Genomic DNA, 27,673 nt, shown 5'->3' with positions numbered 1-27,673 from the left:
GCCAAACAGAAAAATACAATAACTCAAATTTAATCAAGATAAAATTAGAAGATGGAGTCAGGTTCGGATTCGGGTCGGGTCGGGTCAGGTCGGGTTGCCAAGGCTTCAACCCTGACCCAAACCGAAATTAAATTGGGCTGGCTTTTCCCAACCCAACCAAACCCGAGCCAAAATTGGGTTGAGCATGAGTGACTCATTCGAGTTGAATAGAGTCGACTCACTCCGAGTCGAGCTGGAGTCCATTTAGTCGGGGCACCGTATAAAACACTCTGTTTCCGTTTCATCGTCTGCAATTTCATTTTAAAGTCAACCGTCCCTTTTGATGCTCCCCACTACACTAAAATCAGCCCCGGTGCGCGATGCGCACACCCCCCTTCACAAGCAAAACACTCTGATACAAATGGTAGTAGTAGGTACACAACACACCCCTGCTCCCACTAGAAGATGACAATTATTTTATTATAAAATAGGACTCGAAATGAGAAAGAATGACCAGAAGAAAATTCAGAAGAAATGCAAGGTGATGAGACGAGGGAGCTGCTAGGGTTAGGGTTTCCACCGAATTCTCGTTCCACATCATCCAAGGTACGAAAATTCACATGAATTTCGTCTAGATCTTGAAAATTCATATCAGAATCAATTCTGATCCTTTTTTCCCCTATCATCCGAGGTGATTTCGTTATCTAGATTCACGTATTTCATAAGATAAGTTGAAATTTTTATGCTTTTGTTCAGATCAAGAAGATAATTCAAGCGAAATCGTTTGCTTTATGTTTGTTTGTTAGGGTTTTATATGTTGAGTTCCCCCCACTGTTATCCGTTGTGGAATTTGTAGGGTTTTAATGTTTTTTGAGGTTTTGGACCGACGTGATTTCGTTTGGTTGATTTGCATATTTCGTAAGATAATTTGAAAAAGTTGAAAATTCTGATATTTTTCAGCTCTGGTTCATGTCAAGAAGATAATTCAAGCGAATTCATTTGCTGATGTTTGTTTGTTAGGTTTTTATATGGTGAGTTCTCGCCACTGTTATCAATTTATGGAATTTGTTAGGGTTTTAATGTTTTTTTGGGGGGTTTTGGAATTCTCGGGAATTTGTTAGGGTCTTAATGTCTGCGATGGTGGTTTTTGATGGACATATAGCATCTGCTCATTCTTCTCCATTTGGATTCTTTTCCCTTATTTTTTAAGTTTGACTTACTGAGCTACGTACATGTTTCAAAAGCTGAATGTGAATTGACTTTTTATTTTTTCTACTACAGTTTATGCTGGTGTAAAATTTGTTAAATCGGTTGAATTTTCAGAATAAAAGTGCTGTAAAGAACCATATTGTGTATGATATTATAGAAGAGTCGTGAGTGAATTTCCTTTTCAATTGTCTAATTTTTATCTTTTTATTTAAATTCTCTGATTGGAAGTAAATAATTTCTTGAATGTATTTTGTATATAAGCAAAAGAGATCAAAACAAAACTAGTTCCTCCCTTGTCCGATCCACCATCTCCTCCTCCCCCACCACCGTATCCTTAGCAATCGAGTAAAGACCTGAACCCGCTAACGGAAGTGCTCGATTATCCACTGGTGGGTGATTGAAGAAAGAGATGAATGAGATGTCTGTCTGCTTTATCCAGCCGGAAGTAGGTGTGCCTCATGCCGTAGTTAGTTGTGGGATACCTTGGATAAAAAAAAACAGATTGTTTTACTGAAGTAGGTAAAATTAGATTAAATAAAATTTTCTTTCTGAATCCCTCCCTTTTATAGACCTCATGTTGGCATGGATTATCAAATTTCTCCAATGATCTCTTGAATTTTCTTGCATCAATTTGGTATCAAAGCAAGTTTCAATCCTTTGTATACTTGGCTGATCCATCATGGCTGAGTAAAGAAAGAGAGGAGTGTGACAAAGAATGTAAGAAGGGAGAGATGGGGTAATTTACAATCCCAACTGAGAAGGATGAAGGACAGAAGAGAGAAGAAATAAAATAAATAATGAAAGAAAGATAAGAGTTTAGGGATAGAAAACTGACATGATATGAAGCATCCTCTTTAGAAAAGACATCACACCCAATCAATATAGAAAACATCAATTTTCATTCATATTCAAATGTTGTCAGGGCCAACTTTCATATTTATAGGCTATGCAGGCCATACAAATTGAAAAAAAAAAGCACATAATCCAACTCATCGTCTAATGAGGACCCCTATTATACGTAAACTACTTACGCATCATTAAATTAAAACTACCATTCAAAAAAAAATCATTAAAATAAAACTATTACATGGACTCTCCCTACTACAAGTAAACTAAGATTCTTCAAATCCATTAGGACTCCTAACTCACCGTGGAAACTAAACCATTTCAAGTCCCACAAATACAATGGCTCTCTTATGTTGCAATGTGAGCCGTTGGTCACTTAACTACTTAAGTGATTAATTGCAATTGGCTCACATGCTCCTATCACTTAAGATTTCCGTAGCAGCTTAAAGAAATCAAGTGATATTGGTGGGAAAATACCGTGCTACTCGTCCTATTACATAAAAGACACATAAAGATACCTAAAAAGTTAAAAATTACAATATGGGCACTAGTATGGTCCCCATCACTGTGTGACCAATTTCCTTTTTTTACTAAGGGTTCATACTTTCTCCATTTTGTTGGTGAAATTTTTAGCTCAATGGTGCTATTCATGAATGACCTTTTTATGCATATTGTTGTCCTAGATGCTGTTGTACTCAGTAATCTTAATTTATGTAGTGCAGGTTAAAGTAGACTATAGAAGGAAAACATGTGAGTCGGACCCGGACTTTTTTCTAGTACATGAAAGATCCCATGCAGAATCTAAATTTAAATCGGTAAGCATTGGTAGCTCTTACAGTTCCTGTCCTTCATAGTATTATTGATTTTTACATATATTACATGAACATACATTTATTTCATGTGTGAAACCTTAGCAGAATTGGCTGTGCTTATCATATTCTGAGTTGTAATACGTGTGGTTTTATGCCATTGGCTCTATATGGAATCATTTTATTCTTGCATAAGGATGTAAATATCAACCAACTACATATCTCTATGAAGTCAAGACAAAGCTAACCCTATTTATCTAGGGACAAGTAATGTCATTTGTGTTGGTGTAACCCCTACTTATATAGGGACAAGTAAGGCCGTTTGGGTTTCTGTAACCCCCTCTTTTTGGTTAATAAAGTTATCTAGGATCTTTTTTTCCTTGCTGCCCATTGTTCCTTATCATCTACTACTAACTTTTTATGGGTATTTAACTAAAATAATAATCCCACCTCTTAGTTTAATACAGAACTTCTTGGTTTTCATTTTTACCCTCTCTCTCTCTCTCTCTCTCTCTCTCTCTCTCTCTATATATATATATATATATATATATATATATATATATATATATATGGGAAAGGTGTGCGTACTCGGTCGAGTAGATAAGCTTATCTACTCGGTTGGGTTAAAAACAGTGGGGGCCCACATTTTTCGGGTGATCCAAACCATTCATTTGAAAGGCCCTTACCTAGATAGGGTGTCCACAAAAAATCAGCCCTATAGGATCATCCTAACCCATCCAACAGTGGAGGGAAAAATGGGCAGATTTGTGGACAAGCTGTGTTTGTCCATTTTTCCCCATTTTTCCCTCCACTGTTGCATGGGTTAGGATGATCCTATGGGGCTGATTTTTTGTGGACACCCTATCTAGGTAAGGGCCTTTCAAATGAATGGTTTGGATCACCCGAAAAATGTGGGCCCCCACTGTTTTTAACCCAACCGAGTAGATAAGCTTATCTACTCGACCGAGTACGCACACCTTTCCCTATACATATATATATATATATATATATATATATATATATAGAGAGAGAGAGAGAGAGAGAGAGAGAGAGGAAAGTGTTGGTGAGCTTAAGCTCACCAAACTTATGGTGCGCTTAAGCGCCCAGTCACATGGGGGCCCACTTTGTTAGGATGATCCAAAGCATTCATTTGAAAGGCCCTTACGTAGATGGGGTGTGTACCAAAAATCAGCTCCATAGGATCATCCTAACCCATCCATTTGTGCAGGTCAAAATGAACAGACATTGTTTGTCCACAAATCTGCCCATTTTTGTCCTCCACAAATGGAGGGGTTAGGATGATCCTATGGAGCTGATTTTTTATGCACACCCTATCTATGATAGGGCCTAGCAAATGAATGGTTTGGATCACCATAGAAAATGTGGGACCCATGTGATTGGGCGCTTAAGCGCACCATAAGTTTGGTTAGCTTAAGCTCACCAACACTTTCCTCTATATATATATATTTGAATAGTGGACGGTTTCACTAAAAGCAAGCAAAGACCGAGATGGTCAGTGCAAGCGAAAAAAGAAAGAAAACAAAAGAAATACATAGGAAATCCTCTGAGACAAAATGAAAAAAGAAGGGCATTAAGGAGGTAGGAAATCAAACGGCTCCAACACCTCTCTAGAAACACCATCCCTTGCTAACCTATCGGCATCTCCATTTGCCGATCTCCTGAAATGCTTGAAAGATATGTTTGCTTCCCCCACTCTATCTAGAATCTCATCGAAAAATCTAGCAAACTGGCACGGGTGCACATGTGAACCCTTTAGCCATCGGATTACATTAAGGGAATCCTCTTCCACCACCACCACCTTATTCAAATCTTCATTTTCAAGGAGCCTTATTCCCCGGTGGACTGCACGCACTTCGACCTCGCTTGAGTTTGCAACTCCGATGGGACCCACAAATGCCCACCTCACTTTTCCAAGCTCATCTCTTAACACCTCTCCAATGCCAGATGACCCTGGATTTCCAAGGCTAGACCCATCAAAGTTTAACTTTAACATACCAGGGTCACGAGACTCCCACTTTTGCATAACCTTAGGATCCTGTTCTGAGCTAAGACAAATCTCCATCTACCCATTCCATAGGTCATATGCTGACACAAACCTAAAACATGACAGGGCCTTAACCCAAGAGATTGATGGAGCTATCACTTTGTTGGAGAGGAAAGGAGATCTCTCGGCGTGTCCTTTAAATACACGGGCATTTCTCTCCTTCCACAACACCCAAAGTGTAGCTAAAAGATATACATTCCATAATATCTTTACCTTTTTTTTCTCCATGGGGCCGTAGACCATCCCTCCAATTAGTCTATGAGCTTTGCTGGAAAGACCCACACTATTTTAAATATAGCCAATATATTGCTCCATACCTTTCTAGCTACTTTGCAATGCATAAACATATGATCTACTATCTCCCCCTGCTTGAATGCAGGGAACACAGTGATCAATGATCAACATCTTCCGCTGCTGCAAGAATTACACCGTTTGAATCTTTCCTAGGAGGACCGCCCAACCGAATACACATACACTGGGAGGCGCTTGGAAACTCCAAACCTTGGCTACTCTGGAGGACACAGGGCAAGACACAAGCTGATGGCAGAGAGACTTAACAGTGAAATCCCCATATGAGTTCCAAATCCAAACCCTTTTAACCCCCCAAATTGTTTTATGTAGAACCCTTCAAGCAGCTCCATGAACCCGACTACCGCATCAAGCTCCTTATCAAAGAAATTCCTTCTGAACATCGGCAACCATATCACCTTATTGTCTCTTTGTTCGAAGCATTCGCTTGCTAGTGCTTGCATCCATGATAAATAGATCAAGGAAGATCTCCTTCAATGGGAGGGTGCTACACCACTTATCATGCCAGAATCTTATCCGCACCCCCGATTAGACTCTGGATCTTACTCGTTCCATAAACTTGTGCCTAAAGCGCGTAATGTCACACCACACTGTCACCCCGGTCATCCTAAATCTATCCTCTGACTCCTAATGACCAAGAGCAGAACCATACTTGCTTTGAATCACTTTAACCCCATATCTCCAGAGCCGTTTACTAAGAAGAGCTTGATTCTCTTCCTTGATCTTTCTTATTCCAAGTCCTCCAGCTATAGGTTTGCATACATCCTCCCAACATACCAAGGAAATCCCCCGTCTTTCAACCCTTCCCCCCCCCCCCCCCCCCCCCCCCCCCAACAAAAAAAAAACTTATAGGGCATTTGAAAATCGAAAGATGATAGATTGGAATATTTGATAGCACTGTCTTTATGAGCGTTATTCTCCCTCCTCTGGATACTAAGTTACGCTTCCATGTGTCTAGTCTCCTTTCAACTCTCTCAACCATTGGCTCCCCACTCCCAAAGAAAGGCCTAGATAGGTTGAAGGGAAGTTATCCACCTTGCATCCCACTATTCTTGCCAGACCTCGAACCATCTCAGAATCAATGTTGATCCCAAACACTCTAGATTTATGAAAGTTTGATCTTTGACCTATACCCAATTCGTAACATCTTATTATGCCTTTTAGGTTCAAAATCTTCATTGTTTTTGGAGAACTAAATAATAGGGTGGCATCTGCAGATTGCAGTTGGGAAATCTCTGCCCCACCCGGCCCAATTTTGAAACCTTCTATCAATCCTCTCTCTATTCCCTTATCCATAAGCCTGCGTGTTGAAACACTTGTGCCTTCTGATCTGCAGTATCCACTCTTGAATTCCAGGGAAGAAGAGAGTCCTTGTGACCTAAGTTGGCATCTGGAATGTCATGTTTGATAAGGAGTTGATGGAATGACACGTGTTAGCATTGGTATTGCAGTATCCACTCTTGAATTCCAGGGTATTAATATAGGGGAGGAAAGACGCAAAATCCTTGCTAGGGAGTTTGGTTGTAGGTGGGAATCGGCAAGCCCTCTAAGCATTTATGGGCCGTAGTGGTGGAAAGAGTGGAGAAAAATTGGAGATTTGGAAAATTAAGTATATTTCTTATGGGGGAAGAATTACACTGATAAAGGCGACTTTGGCAAAACTCCCTATCTACTGTATGTCTATGTTCAAAGTCCCCATTTGTGTTGTTGAGACTTGAAAAATTACAGAGATTTTCTTTGGGATGGTAAAGAGATGATGAAAAAAACTAAACATTTGATCAATTGTGAGGAAGTTTGTCATGCAATTGAAATTCATTTTTTCTCTCCTTTAGATGAAACTCTTACTGAAACTAGTGGCTGGATTTCCATTCTGCTTTATTGAAATACCGATGCCAGAAATCTTTACTGGAAGAGTTTATGGCAGGCATATGTACAAACACAGAAAAGGACCAATTTTAATTCTTTTACTGTTCTTGTCTTGTGCTGCCGGTGAAGTCTTTACAGCGGTTTCCGATAACCTAGGACGGATCAATGAACAAAAGAAATCTCCCTCCCTCCCTCTCTCTCTCCACTATTTCAGTCAATGTTGCTATTGAAGTGATTTGTAGTAGCTACTGCATTAACATTATTTTTTCTTATGTTGCTTTCCAAAATAAATTTGGAATTTCACAATTGGTTTTTTAGATTGCATCAGTAGAACTCTGGGAACAAAATGATAAAAAGAGGAAATTACAAGTGGAGATTCAGGTAGCCTTAAAACTATTTGCTATTAAAGCAAAATAATTTTACTGAAAAGGCATGTGTACCAAGACACAAAAGGACTGATTTTAATTCTTTTTCTGTTCACTAATTTACTCAAAAAAAGGCATATGTACCAATATGCAAAAGGACTGATTTTAATTCTTTTATTGTTTTTGGTTTGTGCTGCTGGTGAAGTCTTTACAGAGGTTTCCGATAACCTAGCACGGATCTCTCTCTCTCTCTCTCTCTCTCTCTCTCTCTCTCTCTCTCTCTCTCTCTCTCTCTCTCTCTCTCTCTCTCTCTCTCTCTCTCTCTCTCTCTCTCTCTCTCTCTCTCTCTCTCTCTCTCTGTCTCTCTCTCTCTCTCTCAATGTTATTATTAAGTGACTTGCGGTAGCTGCTGCATTAACATGATTTATCGGAACAGAATGAGAAAAGTTAAAAAGAGGAAATTATTTGATATTAAGGGGGCACGTCTGGCTGCCAGGGAAAGTTTTTCCTTACAAATCGCCATCTCCAAGTGTAAATTGGAGAGAAATCAGGAAACAAAATCCTAGAGAGGACGTCTCCAATGAAGAGAAGTTGCAAAAAATCCGGTAAGAGAAATCTCTACTAAAACCGAATCAATCATTTCCTGGTTTTTAGCAACTTCTCTTCATTGGAGAATTGTCTTGGGGATTTTGTTTCCTGATTTCTCTCCTATTTACACTTCGGGTTGGCGATTTGTCAGGAAAAACTTTCCTTGGCAGCCAGACATGCCCTAAATTAAAATAATTTTACTGAAAAAAAATAACAGCGTATCTTTTTAAAAATCTTGTGTTTTATTTTATTTTATTTTTCATTTTTCTTCCAATGTCTGGAATGAATTTAAGATGGCAATCTTTTGATGAAAACTGAGGTCATTTACTTTTCTTTCCCCCTTTTTTTTTTTTTTTTTTTTGAAATGGACCGATGTTATTTTCTTTCTTCCTTAGAAAAAATCACAAAATGCTTTCAGGCTATCAGAAATATGTATTGATGTCAGGAAATATTTTTTTTCTAAATGTTTTCTCTCTTTTTCCCATGCAGCAGCGGAACTATAAAAAGGAGAGAGGCTGTCGTTGCTGCACAACTTGTTGAATGGTTGAGAGATGGCCCCAGTTCGATCCACAGGATTTGTTGATCCTGGTTGGGAACATGGCGTTGCCCAAGACGAGAGGAAAAAGAAAGTGAAATGCAATTATTGTGGGAAAATTGTTAGCGGGGGAATATACAGATTAAAGCAACATTTAGCTAGAATTTCTGGGGAAGTTACATATTGTAACAACGCTCCTGAGGAAGTATATCTGAAAATGAAGGAAAATCTCGAAGGATATCGAACGAGCAAGAAAAAACGACAATCTGAAGATGAAGAACAAGCATCTTTCGATTTGCACTCTAATGATGATTTTGATGAAGAGGAAGAACCTCTAGTTCATAAACGTAAAGGGAAGCAGGTGGCTGGTGATAAAAGTTTGGTTATTAGTTTGGCCCCTCTTCGATCGTTAGGATATGTTGACCCTGGATGGGAACATGGTGTTGCCCAAGATGAGAGGAAAAAAAAGGTAAAATGCAATTATTGTGAAAAAGTTGTTAGTGGGGGAATAAACCGATTTAAACAGCACCTTGCTAGGATTCCTGGGGAAGTTGCATATTGTAAAGAAGCTCCTGAGGAAGTATATCTTAAAATAAAAGAAAATATGAAATGGCATCGTACTGGCAGGAGACACCGGCGGCCAGAAGGCAAAGAAATAGCAGCTTTTTATATTCCCTCTGATAATGATGATGAGGAAGAAGATGATGAAGAAGAGCCCTTAGATTCCAGAGTTAAGGAAAAGCTAGCGGTTGTTGATAAAAGATTGATCGCCAGTAGTAGTAAAGGCATTAAAAAGAGATTTAGGGGGCTGTCACCCGGTAGTGGTACTAGTGGTACCGAACTACAATTGAAAAGACCAAAATTAGATTCTATTCTTATGAAGACGCCAAAAAGTCACACACCATCATCCTTCAAGCAGGTAAAACTCAAGCCAGGTTTCGATAAAAAAGCTCGTAAGGAAGTGATCTCTGCAATCTGCAAATTTTTCTATCATGCTGCAATACCATTTAATACTGCCAGCTCCCCATATTTTCATAAGATGCTGGATTTGGTTGGTCAATATGGCCAAGGGTTGAAAGGCCCTTCTGGTAGAATGATTTCTGGTCGGTATCTCCAGGATGAAATATTAACCATTAAAGAATATCAAACAGAATTCAAGTCTTCTTGGGCAATCACTGGTTGTAGTATTTTGGCAGATACCTGGAAAGATGTGCAAGGTCGAACACTAATCAATTTTTTGGTATCTTGCCCACGTGGAGTATACTTTGTCTTTTCAGTTGATGCATCGGATATAGTAGAAGATGCCACAAATATTTTTAAATTGTTGGATAAAGTTGTGGAGGATGTGGGTGAGGAAAATGTTGTGCAGGTACTAAACCATCCTCTTCCGCTTTTCTTCTCAGTGCCTTGTTAACTGTCTTGTTAAATTGTTAACTGTCTTCTATTATCCTGTGACTGTAGGTGATCACTGAAAATACTGCAAGTTACAGGGCAGCTGGCAAGTTGCTAGAGGAGAAGAGGAGAAATTTATTCTGGACACCGTGTGCTGCCAATTGCATTGATCATATACTTGAAGATTTTGTGAAGATAAAATGGGTGGGAGAGTGCATGGACAAAGGAAAAAGGATAACTAAGTTTATTTATAATCGCACTTGGTTGTTAAATCTTATGAGAAAAGAATTTACAGAGGGGAAGGAACTTGTTAGGCCAGCCGTTACAAGGTTTGCTACCAGTTTTGTTACTTTGCAAAGCTTGTTAGATCACCGGGCTGGTCTTAAAAGACTGTTCCAATCAAACAAATGGATTTCATCTCGTATTGCGAAACTAGAGGAGGGTAGGGAAGTTGAGAAAATTGTCTTAAATTCTACATTTTGGAAGAAGATGCAGTACGTGAAAAAATCTGTGGATCCCATCGTGCAAGTTATTCGAAAGGTCGATAGCGATCAAGGCCTATCAATGCCGTCCATTTACAATGACATGTATAGAGCTAAGCTTGCTATTAAAGCTATTCATGGTGATGATGCACGCAAGTATGGACCATTCTGGAGCGTAATAGACAACCATTGGAACTCATTGTTCCACCATCCTCTCTATGTTGCTGCATATTTCCTTAATCCATCGTATCGTTATTGTTCAGATTTCGTAGCGGTATGAAAACTAATTATTTATATTACAACTTGTAAAGTTGATAGATATTTTGCTTTTCCAGTCTAAATCAATTTGTTCTTTTATTATAATGTAGCATCCCGAGGTAATCCGTGGTCTAAATGAATGCATTGTTCGATTAGAACATGATACCGTAAGGAGGATTTCTGCTTCCATGCAGGTATTAATTGTTTGACTTGCTTATTGTTTACATATGATTGAAAAAGCTTGGAAACTGTACTTTTATGTTGCGATGTTTCTTTTTCAGATTTCAGAATTTGTTTCTGCAAAAGCTGATTTTGGAACTGAATTGGCTATCAGTACAAGAACAGAACTTGACCCAGGTGAGAATACCAAATTGTTTAACCAATTGTCCGTTGTATTTATGCGTATAATATTTAGTCATTGTATAGTTGTAAGGTTTTTTTCCTGATAATTAATACATTTCCTGATTGCTTTTTACTTGTTAGCTGCTTGGTGGCAACAGCATGGGATAAATTGTCTAGAGCTCCAACGAATTTCCATTCGAATATTGAGCCAGACATGCTCATCTTTTGGTTGTGAGCACAACTGGAGTACATTTGATCAGATTCATAGTAAAAGGCGCAATCGCTTGGCTCAAAAAAGATTGAACGACCTTATCTATGTTCACTATAACCTGCGTCTCAGGGAACGCCAAATGAGGAAGAAGCCCGATGATCCATTCTCTCTTGACAATGTGTTGTTAGAAAGCTTATTGGATGACTGGGTTGTCGAGTCTGAGAAACCAACTTTCCAGGAAGACGAGGTACTTTCTGAACTACTGATCTTCTAACTTTTTACACGTCCTTTTTATCTTTTTGCTGATATTGTACTCTGTCAAAAAAATTATCTATTGAATGTAGGAGATACTCTATAATGAAATGGAACAAGGGGAGGCATATGAAAATGAGGTGAATGAAAATGAAGATATGGATGCAGAGGCAATGAAGGAGCACATGGAGACAACTGCATTGTCTGTATTCGTTGAACCCTTGGAGGTTCATCCTGCTGCTACTGATGATGATGATGATCTTGATTTTCTTGATGATGATTTGAGTGATTAGTTAACTTACTTGAGTGATTGATTTACTGTGGCTCATCTTTGCACGTGAGTGAACTGCTAAATTGATGAACACATTGCGGTAACTTTTCATTGGTAAAGAATGTGTTAAGGTGTTGTGAAGTTATTGTAAAGCAAATTTGATGATTTGTATCAGTTATTAATTTAAAGGTAATCATGTAAGAAATTTGAATGACTCGAGTTATTGGCTCTTCATCTATTGTTTTTTTTTTTTCATCATACACCACTGTATAGATTTATGGTGTTTCTACAGTCAGCATCTATTGCTGAGCATAACATGTTCTTTAGTGGTTTAGTATTGGACATGATTCCAATATGTTTAATTGTCAGTTGAACCTAAGCAATTATCACATCTTCAAATCTATAAAATATTATATTTAAGTATTATTGATTTTTTATGCACCATAAATATTACTCATAGTGTTCTATGATGCATCATTGTAGGTCAATTGGTGATTACTGAGTTGTTTGTGCTCTGCGTGGCGTGGTAGAATCACATGATTTTAGAATATATAACTATTGCAGCTTCTGTACTAAATTAGGTTACTGAGCTCTTAAACTTTTTATTATAACCCCTATATTAAATCCTTTTTTCTTTCTTTTGGCGTTGAGTGTTGTAAATTGTATGTATGATGGTTATATTCTTTGCCCCTCATTAAGTAGGAGTATGTATTCTAGTTTTATTCTTTCGCCCTCATTAAGGGCATTTTTAATCATTGTAACAATACTAGATGTTTATAATCAATGTATAAGGCAAATGAGTTCATTTATTCCTCGTGCTTTTTCACTCAGATCCTTGTCTTTCCTCCTCTTATCTCCTCATCTTCTTCATCTCTATTTTCCACCAACTCTAATTGGTTGCATCAAGCATCATGGTATCAGAGTTTCTCCTAGGCTAATCTTCTTTTCTCCATTTCTTCCCCGTTCGTCTTCATCACAGACGTCATTCAGGAAGGACTGAAGCCAGCCCTGTATTTTTCAGGTGGAAATGAAAGAGGTTAGCATCCAGTACGGTTGTTTTTTCATCCTGGATCCAGATCTACAACTTTTTCTCTTTTTCAAAGCTTCTACAATTAATGGAAAGTATTTTCCGTGCTTCTTACTCACCGACCCGATTTATCTAGATCTTGGCTTTGATCTTGCTTCGGAAGGGTTTCATCCTCCAATCGGGCCATTTTTACTGACAAATCTGTCGGTACCCTTTTTGGAGCTACAAAGCTGTATCTAAGGTAGCCATTCAAAAAAATCTGTATCGAATGTGTTGTTATGAATCTTGCATAAAAAACAGGTTGTTTTCTCATGGTTAGGGCTTTTTTCGTTGGTTTTTAGCTTCAGTATCAATCTATTTCAATGAGCTTGTAATTGCTGTTAAAGTTCTTTCTTTTTTGTTTTGAAAGATTTGTTATCATTCTCACTTGTATTAGTGGGAATATTCTTCTTGTTACTTGTTACGTTCTTGTTTGGTTGTGTAATATTGTAATCTTCCTTCCCTATTCTAGGCCGGTATCAGTCATTTTTCTGTCCATATCTGTCCGTGCTGCTAATTTTTTTGTTGGTGGTCCCAGCTTATCAATCTTTGGTGAGTTTCTTGGTGTGCTTCCAATCATGGAGATCAACCCGATTAGCTATAAATCAATGGGAACTGAAAATAACCCCACTACTATCACTACCATTAAGCTTACATCATCAAATTATTTGCAATGGGATGTGCTATCACACTTTATGTGCAAGGTTGCATGAAGATGGGGCTTCTACTTTAGACTACACCATGGTCGAAGTCCGAACTCTACGTCAAAAAGTGTGATGTCGATAATTCTATCATTTTTGGTTAGTTCTTTAACTCCATGGGTCCCTCTATTGGTTCTGTGTTATTGGTTTTCTACTTAAGACGCACCGCCTCCGTATGTCTATGTATGGTTTGAAACAGTCTCCATGTACATGGTTCGATCACTTTAGCAGAGTGATGCGTGACATGGGCTTTCAGCAATGTCGACCCTGTTTTCGTTCATTCCCTCACATCTGGATAGTCTATCCCCTCTTTCATTACCCATGCGAAAGGGGAGCGTCGTCGTATTTTTGAGGTTAAGGATTTGAGCAGCATGAAGGTCTTTCCGAGTCTTGAGGTTACTTGATTTAGAAGAGGGATCTTCTTTCTCAAAGAAGTATGTCCTTGATCTCCAGAACGATACTAGAATATCGGGATGCAAACCCTTTCATCCCCCCCCTCCATTGATTCAAAGAACTCTCTCCATGCTAGTGAGGGTGATCTTCTTCCTTATCCTCGGGAGTACCAATTTTTGGTGGGCTGGGTGATCTACCTGACTATTGTGTTCTTTGGCCCTTATCAGGGGCATTTTACTTATTGTAATAACACTAGATACGTAAGATAATGTTAAGAAAGGGACCTCTTTTTCTTTTCCGCTCATATCCTTCTCTGTTCTCCTTCTCTTCCTCATCTTTTTCATCTCTATTTTCCATCAAGCATCAGTAAGCTGGGTTTAAACCTACTCAAGGTCGAGACACATAACCTCGTTCAATACACTAAAGTTAGAAATCATTAAAAAAAAAGGTTTCTGCAATCCCCTTCCCATATTTACCTTTCCTGCTACCCTTGGTTTTCCTACGCTCTGTTTTGCTGTGTTTCTAGTCTTTTTTCACAAACTTGTCAATCCAAGAAGACGAGAACTGATTTTTTTTTTAAGTTGAATGAGTTGAGTCCAAGTCACGAGTTTGCAAACCATGAGTTGGCTAAAAATCCTCAATGAATGGAGCATGTAGTGTAGATATTCGAACAAGGAAAACAAAATTGGAAGAAGGTACAAAGATCTTGATCTGTTCCTGAGTATTTTATTTCACAGTCATTACAGGTACAGGAGAGGAAAGTTCAGTATATGGTAATTTTCTTTTAATATGTTTTTAGTATTTTGCTTTTTGCTACACTTGTTCCTTCACATATAATATTTTCCGAGTAGCTACATTTGTACTAGTTGTGAAGAAGGGTGTACAAAGAGTTTATGGAACAGTTTCACTTGGAGGCTTAAATGCTGCAAGGTGAGTCACAGTTCCAAGTGTTAAAACATTCTTTTACTCACATTATGATAGTTTCTTAGGGATTTGCTAGCCAATTTTGCAGAAACCTGTTTTGCAGGAGACAACAGCCACCTCAGATGAATTAAATGAACAAGTCAAAATCTGGTAGTAAAAAGTGGGCATGTGTGGCTGTAGTCTCGCTTTCCGAGAAATTGCCTGGGAAATCTTATTATTTGGCTTGTCATAGGTTTTATTTTGTTTTGGTTGCTTCTCAAGGCATGCCAAAGAGAAAAGGAGGCATACCCTTCACATAACCCATTTCTTCCTTGATCAAAGACTTGCCAGGTTTGGAAGTTTGTTGATGTGTATGTAATAGATATATTGATCACTCACAGTGTTGTCCTGATATGTAGTTATGTACCATGATTTGAGAGTTGGAACCCTTGCATCGAGCATCTGTGCTTACAGGCTTAAAGGTATCAAATTAGTTTATTTCTTGTAAGGGAGATGATATTTTCACCACCACCACCCCCCACCACCACCACCACCCCCCCCCCCCCCCCCCGCGGCTCTTGCAGCACTTGCACACCCCCTCATAGCATGATTTGACATAAAGTTGCCCACTTTTCACGAGGTTATAAGGGGTGTGTGCAAGTACTGTAAGGGGGTGAAAATATCATTACCCTTTCTGTAATGGCTACTTTCAACTCTTTTCACCCGGGAGGGTATCGTACAGTCCAAAAGACCATTTTGCCCTCTCCATCTCGTTTTTTTGTTTTTTCCTTCTTGTCTTTTTTATTTCATATTCTTCTTCTTCCTTTTCCGAGTTACAGTGTGGCGGTCAGCTGCAATGAATACAGCGGAAATGAGAAAAACAGAGGAGAAAAAGGCAAGATGGTCTTTTGGACTGTTCAACGTCCATCTTGGTGAAAAAGTGTTGAAACTGCGCACCAACTGTAAATTTAGACTCAAAATGTAATTATTTCATCCCGGGCTTTGTAGGCTTTATTTTTTATAACAGCTGGAAAGTTCATGCCGAGGGCTACAAGCTTTTTCTATGAACACACTTAAAGAGGAATTATATGGTGCCTCGTCTTCTCAAGGGCACATTAAAACTTTGATGGTAGCTCCAAAGGTAATTCTGGGTCAGCTGGAGTTTGAGGAGTATTCAGTCCTAGTGTGTATACACAAAAACATGGAGAATAAAATGGCACTTCGCACTCCGCGAGAGAGATTCAGGGATTGTGCCCTTTTTTCTTAAGGGATTGTGCCCTTTTTTTCTCAAGGGATTGTGGCTTTTGCACGAGAGAACAGCCACATCAGATGAGTTAAATGAATTAAGACAAAATCTGCTACAAGGAGGCTGTTCTCTCCTGAAAAGGTGAGCAGCCAAATTGCTTTTTGCAAAATTTCCTAGACAATCCCTCATAATGTAAGGTCTCTCATCACAAGTAAATTACTAGCATTTTGCATTGTATTGTACCTCCATGCAGGGTAGAAAATTTTTCATGAACTACAAGACAATAATATTGGTCAAATAATCAATTTTCAAAATGAATGAAGATAATTGCTCTCTTTATTTTCACATCAGAAACACAGAAAAAATTCATTGAAAAATCTAATACTAGTAGTTCTGTCCAATGGAATACTATAATTCTTCAAGCTATACATGTGGTAGAATGTGGATGCACATATTCAGTGAAGGAGACTGAAGAGAAATTGTTAGAGAGAGAGACAGAGACAGAGGTTGAAATAGGTCCTTTATATCTGAAAATTTTCTGCCGAAGAATTTTTCTTTATCATCAAAGAAGATTCTTGTGTTCCTCTCTTGCCATATATGTGTCACAAGGTTGCAAAAGGGATAAGATTCCATAAAGGGCTATTACTCCAATTTAAAATCGTTTTCTCGATGAAGCAATGGAACACCCATGAGAAACTGAAGCTATGATGCACCTCCATAGGTTAGAGTAGTAGAACACGATCAATGGATTCCTCTACTGCCTTGCACAATCTGCATCACTAGACACTTTTATAAGACGCGTCCCGAAACGATTATAGTCATTGGACTTGCCAATTGATACACCCTTTGATACACCCAAAGAAAATATGTTAAAAGACTCATTTTCTAGATATTCTCTCCTCAAATTTATTAAGGAAACATGGTTTAAACACAAGAATTCTCTCTTACAAAACAACTGTTTGATTCTGACTAATTTGCGTCCGGCAAGCCAAATATTCATAGTTTTTGCCTAGTTTTTTCTAAAATTGGTGATTGCTTTTATTATGGCCCCAACCAAGACACCGCAACATTGCAAATTTTGGACAATACAAATCATTAACATTCAATCAAATCATTTGGAACATTTTAATCATGTCACCAGGGCAAGTATAACCTGCTATCAAAATTGGCAAATCCCATGTACAACTTCAAAACACAATTACAATAGAAGGCATAATAACAAGAAACCATAGTAAGCAATACAAAATGCTCAACTCTTGTCTCCAGCAAGCAAATATTATTCTCCCAAAAGGGTCCAGAGATATACAAAAGCAGATTTAACATTAAAATCCCAAGTACATCTTCAAAACACAATTACAATAGAAGGCATATTAACCAGAAACCATAGCAAGCAATACAAAGTGTTCAATTCTTGTCTCCAGCAAACACATATTATTCTTCCAAAAGGGTCTAGAGATGCATGCACAGAAGCAGATTTAACAAAACTGTCTGTATCTCAATTGAAAATAACTGCCCTATGCAAGTAGCAAGAAGAGAATTGTCTTCTCCATAACTTTTTTTTTCAAAACTTCATTCTGGAAATATCCAGTATCTAGAAAGTCATTATCGGCATACCTTTGCGGATTCTGATGAAACCCAAACCAATCTTTGAGCATTCCGGCCGTATGTACCATGGCAACACATTTATTTCTCCAGCATGGAATCATTGGAGACTGGCTACCATTATAAGCATTATAATGCATACATCAAACTTCTTCAACTAAAAACATAGTAACACTTTGGCATTCTTGGGAATGTTGAGTATCGTTCCTCCACCAAGTAACAAATTCTGCCCGAATACTAAAACCGTTTCAAGGAAATAACAAACTGATATCCTATGTCAGGAAAACCTCACTTCAGATCTCTTCACAGTAGATTGATTCATGAACCCTCAAAGATATCGTCTCTTATGTCTGGAAAACCTTATTTTGAAACTCTTACAGTAGCATGATTTCATGATCAGTTAAAGTTAACAACTCAGTGAGAGACAGTACCATACTACTTGCTTGGTTAATGTATTGGAACTTAGTCCTTTGACAGACAACTAGTTTTGAAGGTTCCTATAACATAAGAGATGGCTTCTGGGATCACTTTGTTGTGTTTCACTAACCACAATCATTTCACGAATGCATGCACAGCTGTGGAATTACCCTCCCATTGTGCTAATGGATGACAAACTCAAATGGCATTCTAAGACAAGGCAACAAACCCCATAAACCCTAAACGACCTACCAAAAGGCAGATGCATGGTGCAGAAAGGCGGCATATCGCTCCATTCTAAGAGAAATGAGGTCATATGTTATGTGAAGCCTGCCCTTTCACTAACTATTGTCCTATATTTCAAATACCAGTCCTGCTTCACTAACAAAAGAAAAAAAAAGCCTCTACACTAGTTACTCCCTTACTGTCCTAAACTGGATCATTAATTTTCACTTTCTATCAGCTTTAATCTAAGGTTTCAAAAGGGTCTCTTTTCTTCTCTCTTCAAAAATATATCATAAAGAGCCCACTTCTGAATATTACTTTCAAAGTTTCAAGTAACTTCCGCCAGATAAAACTTGTAAGCTTGAAATCAAGTCTCAGTTCTGGCACCCACTTCTGGGTTCACCTATCACAGGGTAATATATATTGGCTGCCAGCCCGAGGAATGAGGTACAATCAATTTCTTGATGGTAATTGCCATATGCAGAATCTGGAGTATATCACCCAAAACATGATCTTTCAAACATGACTTCTTTAGTATAGTAGCCGCATGATACCTGTACATTAGTTGTGGGATACAACAAACAGGTTTCCAGTAAGATAGATTGAGGGAGAAGAATCTGAAATACAGTAAGATTGCAAGAAAGGTTTTACCTGCACTGAGAAGCCATTATTGCAGAGCGTCCACCATCAGAAGCTAGAAATTTTTGAATTCCATCCAATGTTGATTTTTGATGCTGAACATTACCACCCATAGGGTTCACACACTTCCACAGAGTATCATTTTTCTGGATGTAAACCTGCAAGGCATTGCCTACACTACGCATCTCTATCATTTGTTGCATGATAGCACTGTCCAGGGCCATCCTAACATTGAAATTAGGGAGATTAGGTTCCCCGTAGTGAATGCAATCTGCTATATTTGCTTCTGTAGGTACCATCTTATCATTTTTTAGTGTGTTCAAGGCAAGTAATACATTTACAATAAGGCCAAGAACATCATTGGATGGAGTTCCCCGTAGCCCATTATCGGGAGCAGCATTATCCATGGATGTAGAGGTTGAAGGTTGAGGTTCTGGACCACGAGTAAGACGTCTATTATTCATAGTGTGTGGATAGAGGAGTGGAGCACTGGGTGAAGGACATGCATTTTGTGGGATATTAAAATTGGCAGGGTCCGAAGAGTCTATAGGCCATGTCCCCGTGTTTCGTTGAAAGCTAGGAATATTATTGACATTGCTTGTTTGTTCAGAAATATTTAGCTTACTGATATCAGGTACATTTGTATGAGGACCTGACGTAAAGGGCTGTCCATCCGATCTCGGTGCCATTGGGTGAGAACCATGCATATTAGAATTTGGTGGAAACAAATTCCCAAGTGCAAAATAGGGTTGCATAGGCTGAAAGTCACTCGGGTTCGATGGTTGAGGATACTGAGTTGGGTGACTATTAGGGAAGTGGTTTCCGTTGTTCCAAGATATATCAGGACGATGTGGACCAAAACTTGGTGTAGGTCCACTTGAAACATTCGGCTTATTATTACCAAAGAACTCATGAGGAGCTCTTGTTCCTGTAAAATTAGGGTGTGACTCCGTGCTAGATGACTTTAATGTGGATGCTTGATTTTGTTGTGGCGTAGAATTCCATTTCTGATTAGTTTTATCAGAACTTCTACTGCTAGAATTTTCTTGTGTTCCAACTGAACGCTGCCTAAACTCGTTGCCTGAGGATCTCGATATATTTTGTTGACTTGGGTTTCTCCAAGGTTGCTTCCCTTTAGACTTATTGTCAACCCTCCCATTACCATAAAACCTTTGACTTCCCAGATAAGAAGTTTCAGACACAGGATCCGAAGGCATCTTAACAGGATCAGGGATGGCATCTTCTAACATATCGGCACTTGACGCATTAGAAAGTTGTGATAAGTCCCCATTTGGCAATGCAGGACCTCCAGCCAAAAGAGTTGTCCAAAGCCACACACTCTTGGCTGCAGCAACAAGTGGTGCAGATACGTGTTGCGGTTGTGCTAGAAGAATATTATATCTCCTCATGCGTAACTGATGGAGTGCATTAGAGAAGTCACGATCACCAGAAATAAGCAAATAATTTGCAGGGGCAGGATTATCAACGGCCCAGAATAGCATATCAACAAGAATTTTTTTATCACTTGCATCTTTAACACCTGCAGTACATTAACATTCTAATCGGTATGACGTATGTAATAAAAAAAATATCTATGATATCTTATAACAATACCAAGATATCTTCGTATTTTATTTTTATCGCGAAAATATCACGAAAACATCCTGATAAATTCATGATATTATTTGTTGTTCTAATTTTGTTCTTAAATTTTATATTCTTATATATTTTAAATATATAATATACTTATATATTTATAAGTATATAAATATATAAGTACTCAGGGTAGCAAACAAAGGAAACTGGTTCCGGCAACCGCCCTCAACTCAAGCCTAGAACGAAGGTAGAGCCTTACTCTATTCCTTCACCCGTGTGACATCGACTTATTTGTGCATCGGTACTGGGACACCCAATCCCATCCCCTATGACTAGAAAGACAGAGTGAAAGACAAAGACTCCCTTTTTGTTCTTAAATTTATATTTTTATATATTATAAATATTTTATTTTTCCAATTTTTTCCCGATATAAGCCTAAAATTAACAAAAAAGTTAAAATATACCGAGAGACACCATTGCCGAGAAATTTCCAAGACAAATTAGGTGACTAAATAAACTAAGAGAAAGAAGAATTTCTATAAAATGTAGCATGCTTAGTATGCATATACAAAATCCAGAAAACTTAATAGACAAAAGAACTTTGTCACTGATATGCCTTTCTTAAACAGGAACATAAATTTTATTCCAACAAACATTCAGTAAAGTACATATCAGGGACGAGGCATCACACCAGTTATATACATCTTTGAAATACCAAAATACAACCTCAACTGCCACCCTATTGTCTTCCTCCTGTAGTGAGCTAATTATCACTACCTCATCCCTCTAAGATCCCTCGTTTGCCAACTTATCAGCTTGCCCATTAGCTGACCTTCTCATATGATGAAATTCTAGGATAGGAGTTGAGCAAAGGTCTCTGATCTCCGATATGATGTTTGCAAGCTTCCATGGCCCCGATGAGGAATTTCTTGCCCAAGCCACTGAGTTCCTAGAGTTGCCTTCAATGATTAAAGGGCCTAAATCAGAGACAACATATCGTCTCAAACCCCAAAGGAGGGCTCTCGCCTCCACCTCATAAGCACACACACATGACGGCCCAGAAAAAGATAATAACATACGACAACTATAACCTTTCCAAAAAACATATGAAAACTATACCATTCAACAAAAAAAAAAAACATTTGACCACTACAATCCTGAAATACAGCTCCAATACCCACTCTTCCTGGATTCTCTTTTAGAGCTCCCGTCAAATTTGAACTTCACACAACCTGCCCAGAAAAAGATAATAACATACGACAACTATAACCATTCCAAAAAAACATATGAAAACTATACCATTCAACAAAAAAAAAACATTTGACCACTACAATCCTGAAATACAGCTCCAATACCCACTCTTCCTGGATTCTCTTTTAGAGCTCCCGTCAAATTTGAACTTCACACAACCTGCGGAAGGGGATTGCTACCTAGGAGTGCAACTCAGGTCGGGTTGCGTCGGGTTGAGGCCAACCCGGCCCGACCCGAGGATACCTTTTTTCCAACCCGAACCCGACCCGCTTTCCAACCCGACCCAACCCAAGGAACCCTTTTTTCCAACCCGAACCCAGCCCGAGTTCAACCTGACCCAACCCGAGTTTTTAAGCTTAAAAAAAAAAAAATTGATAAAAAATGTCGATTTTCACTCATGTCGGGTTGCCCGAACCCGAACTCAACCTGACCCGACCCGACTTTTTTTTTCTGGTTGAACCCGGCCTGAGTTGCACCCCTACTGCCACCTAGGAAGAGTTTTAAGCTTCATACCTTTCTTCGCATATAGTAGTCCTCCAATTTCTTAGAATGACACCCATGTTTTGGCAAGAAAGATTCTTTCCATTTCTACCCCATTAAATGAGATCAATCTTGATTTCAATCACAATCCTCCCAATTCGTCTTGATAAATCTCTTCGAAAATGCAATTGTTCCTTTCTTTCCATGAGTTCCAAATCATAAAAAATGGTACCAACATCCAAAGCACTTTCCCGCTTTGCCAAGTGGTCCGCTATTCCAGAGCAAAATGACGGACTTAATCAGTTTTTGGAACGTCCAAGTAAATCCAAAGGTTTTAATAATAGAATACCAATTAGTATGAGAAATAGAACAGTGCACCAATAATTGATCCAAGGTTTCTTCTTCCTTCTTATATACTATACACCAGTTGGTAAAGTAGATCTTTCTTCTTTTTAGCCGCTCATACGTATTGATTTTCTTTCTTGCCACCATCCAAGCAAAGGCCGCTACTAGTGGAGGAGCCTCAGATCATCATATTATTATATTGAACTGGGAATCAGTTCTATCCTCATCAAGCTGTAAAAGAAAGAATAGTGAAAGAACCTTGTGAATTAGGGGTCCAGATTCTCTTGTCAAGAGAAAATGAGGAACACTAAGATGAATAAATAGATTCAAGAAGTGAGGAATGGCTAACAATTTCTCTTTCCTTGAGTTTCTCGTAAGCCTAGACACTCACACCACCTCCCACCCCCCATCCTGTCCATATAAACACTCACTTTGGCCCCTCTATCCGTCACTAATAGGTATAGGTCTGGGAATACATCACGTAACTAGAGATCCACCCAAAATCGTGTCCCTTCTTTCCTCTCCAGTCTAAACCCAAATTATGACTCATAAAGGGGTCTGATAACACATATAGACTTCGATGCACTCTAACTTTTTTCCTAGAGCAGGGCCCCCCAAACCCTCCCAAATTTGTCCCTGGTGATTTTATGCCAATAGTTTCTCCATCCTCACCATATCTCCAAAGCCTCTTCCCCAACAATGCCTTATTTCACAGCCTTATATTAATGACTCAAAGGCCTCCATGATTCTTAGATTGGCAAGCCTTCTTCCATACCATAAGGTCATCTTTTTACTATACCTCTCCACCTTACCATAAGAAGACTCTTTGTAGCTCCTCTATACCCTTCTGCCACTGTTATAGGGTATTTTGGTCTTTGTATTTGTAACCTTAGTCTCTCTCTTGTGTGTGTGTCTATATATATAAGGAGACTTCATCTTCTCCCTCACTTCTTCTTCTTCTTCACAATAACATGGTATCAGAGGTGATCCAATAATTAAAATAAAATAAAAAAGGAGGAACAGAACCGTAACCTCCTCTCTCTCTATCTCTAGCGCATCCCTCTCTCCTCTCTTGCGGCTTGCACAACCCTGGCCCCACCGTCACCATCTTCCCGTAATCCCCTCCCCATATTACCACCCCACCATTGGCAACCCTCACCATCTTACCGTAATCACATCGCCCACTCCCTCTTTTTATTACCGCCCCACCCTCACAATCTTACAGTAATCCTATCACCATATTACCGCCCACTCTCATCTACCGCAACCGCCCACTCTCATCTACGGCAACCCATTCCACATTGTCGTAAGTAATTGCCGTAACCCTATTTCACCCACCTTAAACCCTAATCTCAAACCTCACCATCCCCATTCTCCTTTCCCCACCCTCTTTCCTCGATTACGTAGCTCCTATCCCCAATGCCAAACCCTAATCCACCCACTCTAAACCCTAATACCAAACTACGTAACAGCCTCACTGAATCTGCCAAACCAAGCTCATGGAGACTTCTTCGGCCCATATAACGCCTTCCAAAGTCGACAAACAGAACCAATCCCCCCTGAGCAATGAACCCAGGAGGTTGCTCCATATACACCTCTTCAGAGAGGTCATCATATAGGTAGGCATTTTTAAGATCCAACTATAGAAATTGGTTTTCTAGCCATTCAAAAAAAACAAAAAAATGAAAGCTAGGATTTTCTAGCCATTCAATAAAATGAAGCTAGGGTTTTCTATCTGATAAAATTCTGAATTTCACTAATCTTGGATACATTTACAAGAGGATCAATGTGTGTTTATTTAAAAAGACTAAAATGAAGCTAGGGCTTCTTTTTTTTAATGGTAAAAGCTGGGGTTTTCTAGCCATTCAATAACAAAAAGAGCAAGGATTTTCTCACAGAAACCACGAATTAGAATCTGAAACCAAGATTTCTCACCTTGAAATGAAGAAAGAAGAAAAAAACTAAAATTAGGGTTTGAAATCTAGGGTTTTATAGTGTCAAAATGGCATTACCAGCAGGAACATGGTTGAGGCCGATGCCGGTGCTGGAAAGCCCTTTCTGAACTGATGCAGGGATCTTGTTGGTGTCTCCATAGGCGGAGATTGAGACGGGCCCACGGTAATCCATGGCCTCCAGAGCCGAACTTATATTCTGCGCAATTGCGTGAGGATCAAACCCTTTGGGCACATAACAGTTCTCTATATCCCACCAAACCGAAGTTTTCGCCATCATATACTGTTTATCCGTCATTGCAACTAAAGTCATTCCTCCCTGCGCACGATAGACGATAGCCTCTCTGTTATCTAGGAGAATGATATCTATGCAACCCCTATTTTGATAGATACACCCCTCGGCCTCTCTCTCTCTCTCTCTCTCTCTCTCTCTCTCTCTCTCTCTCTCTCTCTCGACTCGAAAGAAAACTTAACCGAGAAACCAATCTTTAGAAATTCCGTAGATCGTTGAGAGAATCTTGTCTGAAAATCTGCACACAAACCCTGCACGATGCGGATTCCTTATTATTCTTGCACTGTCTCTCTTCGTTTCCGATTTTTCTTTGAGATAAACCCTAATTTCTAGGGTTCCGAGGGTTTACTAGGGTTTTCTTCCAGATCATTAGAGAATTTGGTTTGAAAATGCTGAAAGTCTGCTCAGAAACCCTAGACGATGCGGATTCCTTATTATTCTTCCACTGACTCTCTTCATTTCAGATTTTTCTTCAGTATAAACCCTAATTTCTAGGGCTTTCTAGGGCGTTCTAGGGTTTTCTTATGGTCTATTTCGGTGAATTTGAATCGGCGAAGTGGCCGAAGGACGCACTTTTCCGTGGAAGGGTTTTCTTCTTGACACTGGTGGGTCCCGCTGTAACGGCTCTGGTGGGTAAGTTATTTATCCCTGAATATGATATGCTATTCCATTCGGGTATTCCATGTTTGGTTGCACGGGTAGACTAGGAGTAGTTAAATAAGTAGTCAATTACTCCAAAGAATCGAGGTATGTAGTCTTTTGTTGTACGGCATAGACTTGGAGGATAGGAGAATAAGCAGGAGTGCAACTCGGGTTGATTTTTGGGGATTCTCGTTGAGCAATTACCTTAAAATCAGGTCGGGTTCAGCTTTGGGTTCGGGTTGATTCCGATTCTTTCTCTTTTTTTATTTTTATTTTTTTGGCAAAAGCTCAACTCTAACTAACACACCCTGGGAATAAGTAAGGGTTGTCATTACCAATATAAAGAGAAAAGAGAGAGAGAAGAAACATCATTCCCAAGAAATTTCAAGCAAATTTCTACCTTGGCTTGGATGTTATAGTAGGGACAACAATCCCACACAAGAGGACATGCAATAATTACCCAGCAGACATCTCAATGAGTCTTCAGGGAGTTCAATGCTACATTGGCGGCCAAACAGAGAATTTTACTGACATGACATCTAAATGCCAAGCAAAATCCCTAAGCTTTCTTGGCCTTTGTGCAACTACAAAAGCCAAATATTTTGTTTGCTTTATCCATTAACAGGTTTGCTATCCCAATTTATTTATTCCTGGGTAGGCTTGCTATCCCACATTCATGGCTATATTTTCTCTCGAGAAATTGTTCAATCACCCAATCCATTTATCTGCTAATTGATTGCCAAATGCCAGCCAATGTTGTTGTCAGACTATCTATAACAAGTTGCACAAGACTACCAGGGCAATTTAGAGTTCCCCAAAAAGTCAAGCACGACTCATTCATGACTCCTAAATCCGTCAAAAGTTGCGCAAATCCCTCTTGACTAAACAACCTGACTATCCATTTCAAGGCCATATTGAAGGCTTGGAGTTGGTGCCTGTGTGAGGAAGACTTTTGGTGTACCCTCTTCCATAGCAAGGGCCGCAAGGCCGACGGCATAAGTGGGACATAAATGGGGGGATTTGCTAGGAACCATCCCACCATTTCGCGGACTCTTTGTTGCATGAGAGAGCACCTGCCCCATGAATGAATAAAGACAAGATCTGTTGAAAAGTGCGACTGTGTGGAAAAGTAACCTCACTTCAACTCTGTCCGCCCTCTGTCCATAGTTTTTTAACAGGTAGAACACGGTTGAGAATGACTCCATAAATCACTTTTACCATCAATAATGAAAGGAATTTTTTGGGTCCCGCAAGAAGCATACCAGTGCATGCATATGAGATCAAACCATTGATCTTCTAGAATAATGTGAGACAACCCATATGGTCTCCATGGGCCCCAATAAATCAATGTATCTAATCAAGATAAAAGTGGGGCCCATCAAGTATCTTTTAGTAAAGAGAGTAAAAGTGACTTTCTTGTAAGCATTTTTTTCTATAAAAGTCATCAAAGAAGACTTATTATAGCCCTCCACTTGTTCGACTTGGGTCACCCTTTCCTTTTAATTGAGGTCATAATTCTTATGGCTATAGTCATTGGATCCCACACAACGAAAGAAGTTAGAAAATCCCACCTCCTCCACGCATAAAATTATAAAGGGAGTAACATATTTACCTCTAAAATTTCCCCTCAGCAAACAATTGAGACCATCTCGTAGAAGGGGACTCTTTGAATGTGATCCATTGGATGACTGCGATGAGGGCTCCTCTATCAAATTTCATCACATTTGGAGATCTGCAAATAGTGAGGCCGATAAGTTAGAGCGGTCCCACCTGCCACTTTTTTCATCCATTTATCTAGTCACCTAATTTCTCTCCTCTTTCTCAACAATGGTACCAGGTTCTTTCCCGCCCTCCCTCTCTTTATCTCCCTCCTGTCTTTGTTTCTTCTTCTCCTGAAAATATCACCATCGATTTCTACAACCTAATATTTATTTGCTAGCTAATGGGTTCTTACAAAGATGCTTTCTTTTTATACTAATATGGGTGAGCGAGTGGAACCAATGAAGGAATCTAGAGTTCTGGTTCTTGTTAGAGAAAGAGAGAGAACGAGGTTATAGATCGAAGGATTATAAATTTTGAAAGAGAAAAGAAAACTAGTAGTCCCTGTAGATGGTCACCTAATTTTTCTCCTCTATCTCAGCAAA

General features: G+C 39.1%; 3 protein-coding genes across 4 annotated transcripts; 1 reads left to right on the top strand and 2 right to left on the bottom strand.

Moving 5' to 3' along the window:
• Positions 1–291: 291 nt before the first annotated feature.
• LOC143881362 (uncharacterized) lies at positions 292–12,026 on the top strand. 2 transcript variants are annotated; one of them, XM_077384395.1, is made up of 8 exons: positions 292–585; positions 2,757–2,849; positions 8,526–9,940; positions 10,033–10,719; positions 10,814–10,897; positions 10,985–11,060; positions 11,187–11,503; positions 11,601–12,026. In XM_077384395.1, exons 3-8 carry the CDS (start codon positions 8,588–8,590, stop codon positions 11,799–11,801), a joined length of 2,718 nt encoding a protein of 905 aa, XP_077240510.1. In that variant the 5' UTR covers positions 292–585; positions 2,757–2,849; positions 8,526–8,587; the 3' UTR covers positions 11,802–12,026. The 2 variants fall into 2 exon arrangements, with proteins under 2 accessions (XP_077240510.1, XP_077240511.1); XM_077384396.1 differs by having other exon boundaries at positions 2,752–2,849.
• LOC143881241 (uncharacterized) lies at positions 4,435–4,926 on the bottom strand. Its single transcript, XM_077384230.1, has one exon. It carries the CDS (start codon positions 4,924–4,926, stop codon positions 4,435–4,437), a length of 492 nt encoding a protein of 163 aa, XP_077240345.1.
• Positions 12,027–17,242: 5,216 nt separating the features above from the next.
• LOC143881361 (uncharacterized) lies at positions 17,243–25,543 on the bottom strand. The gene is made up of 3 exons (XM_077384394.1): positions 24,656–25,543; positions 18,984–20,511; positions 17,243–18,886 (listed from the first exon to the last, which is right to left on the bottom strand). The coding sequence occupies exons 1-3, from the start codon at positions 24,906–24,908 to the stop codon at positions 18,739–18,741; spliced, it is 1,929 nt and encodes a 642-aa protein (XP_077240509.1). The 5' UTR covers positions 24,909–25,543; the 3' UTR covers positions 17,243–18,738.
• Between the last annotated feature and the right edge of the window lie 2,130 nt (positions 25,544–27,673).

Source organism: Tasmannia lanceolata, unplaced genomic scaffold (assembly GCF_043159265.1).
Source record: "Tasmannia lanceolata isolate RefF3 unplaced genomic scaffold, GAP_Taslan_0.1 ptg000007l, whole genome shotgun sequence".
Taxonomy (NCBI): domain Eukaryota; kingdom Viridiplantae; phylum Streptophyta; class Magnoliopsida; order Canellales; family Winteraceae; genus Tasmannia; species Tasmannia lanceolata.
The sequence above is the reverse complement of the archived record's forward strand: the minus strand, read 5'-3'. Positions and strand labels throughout refer to the sequence as shown.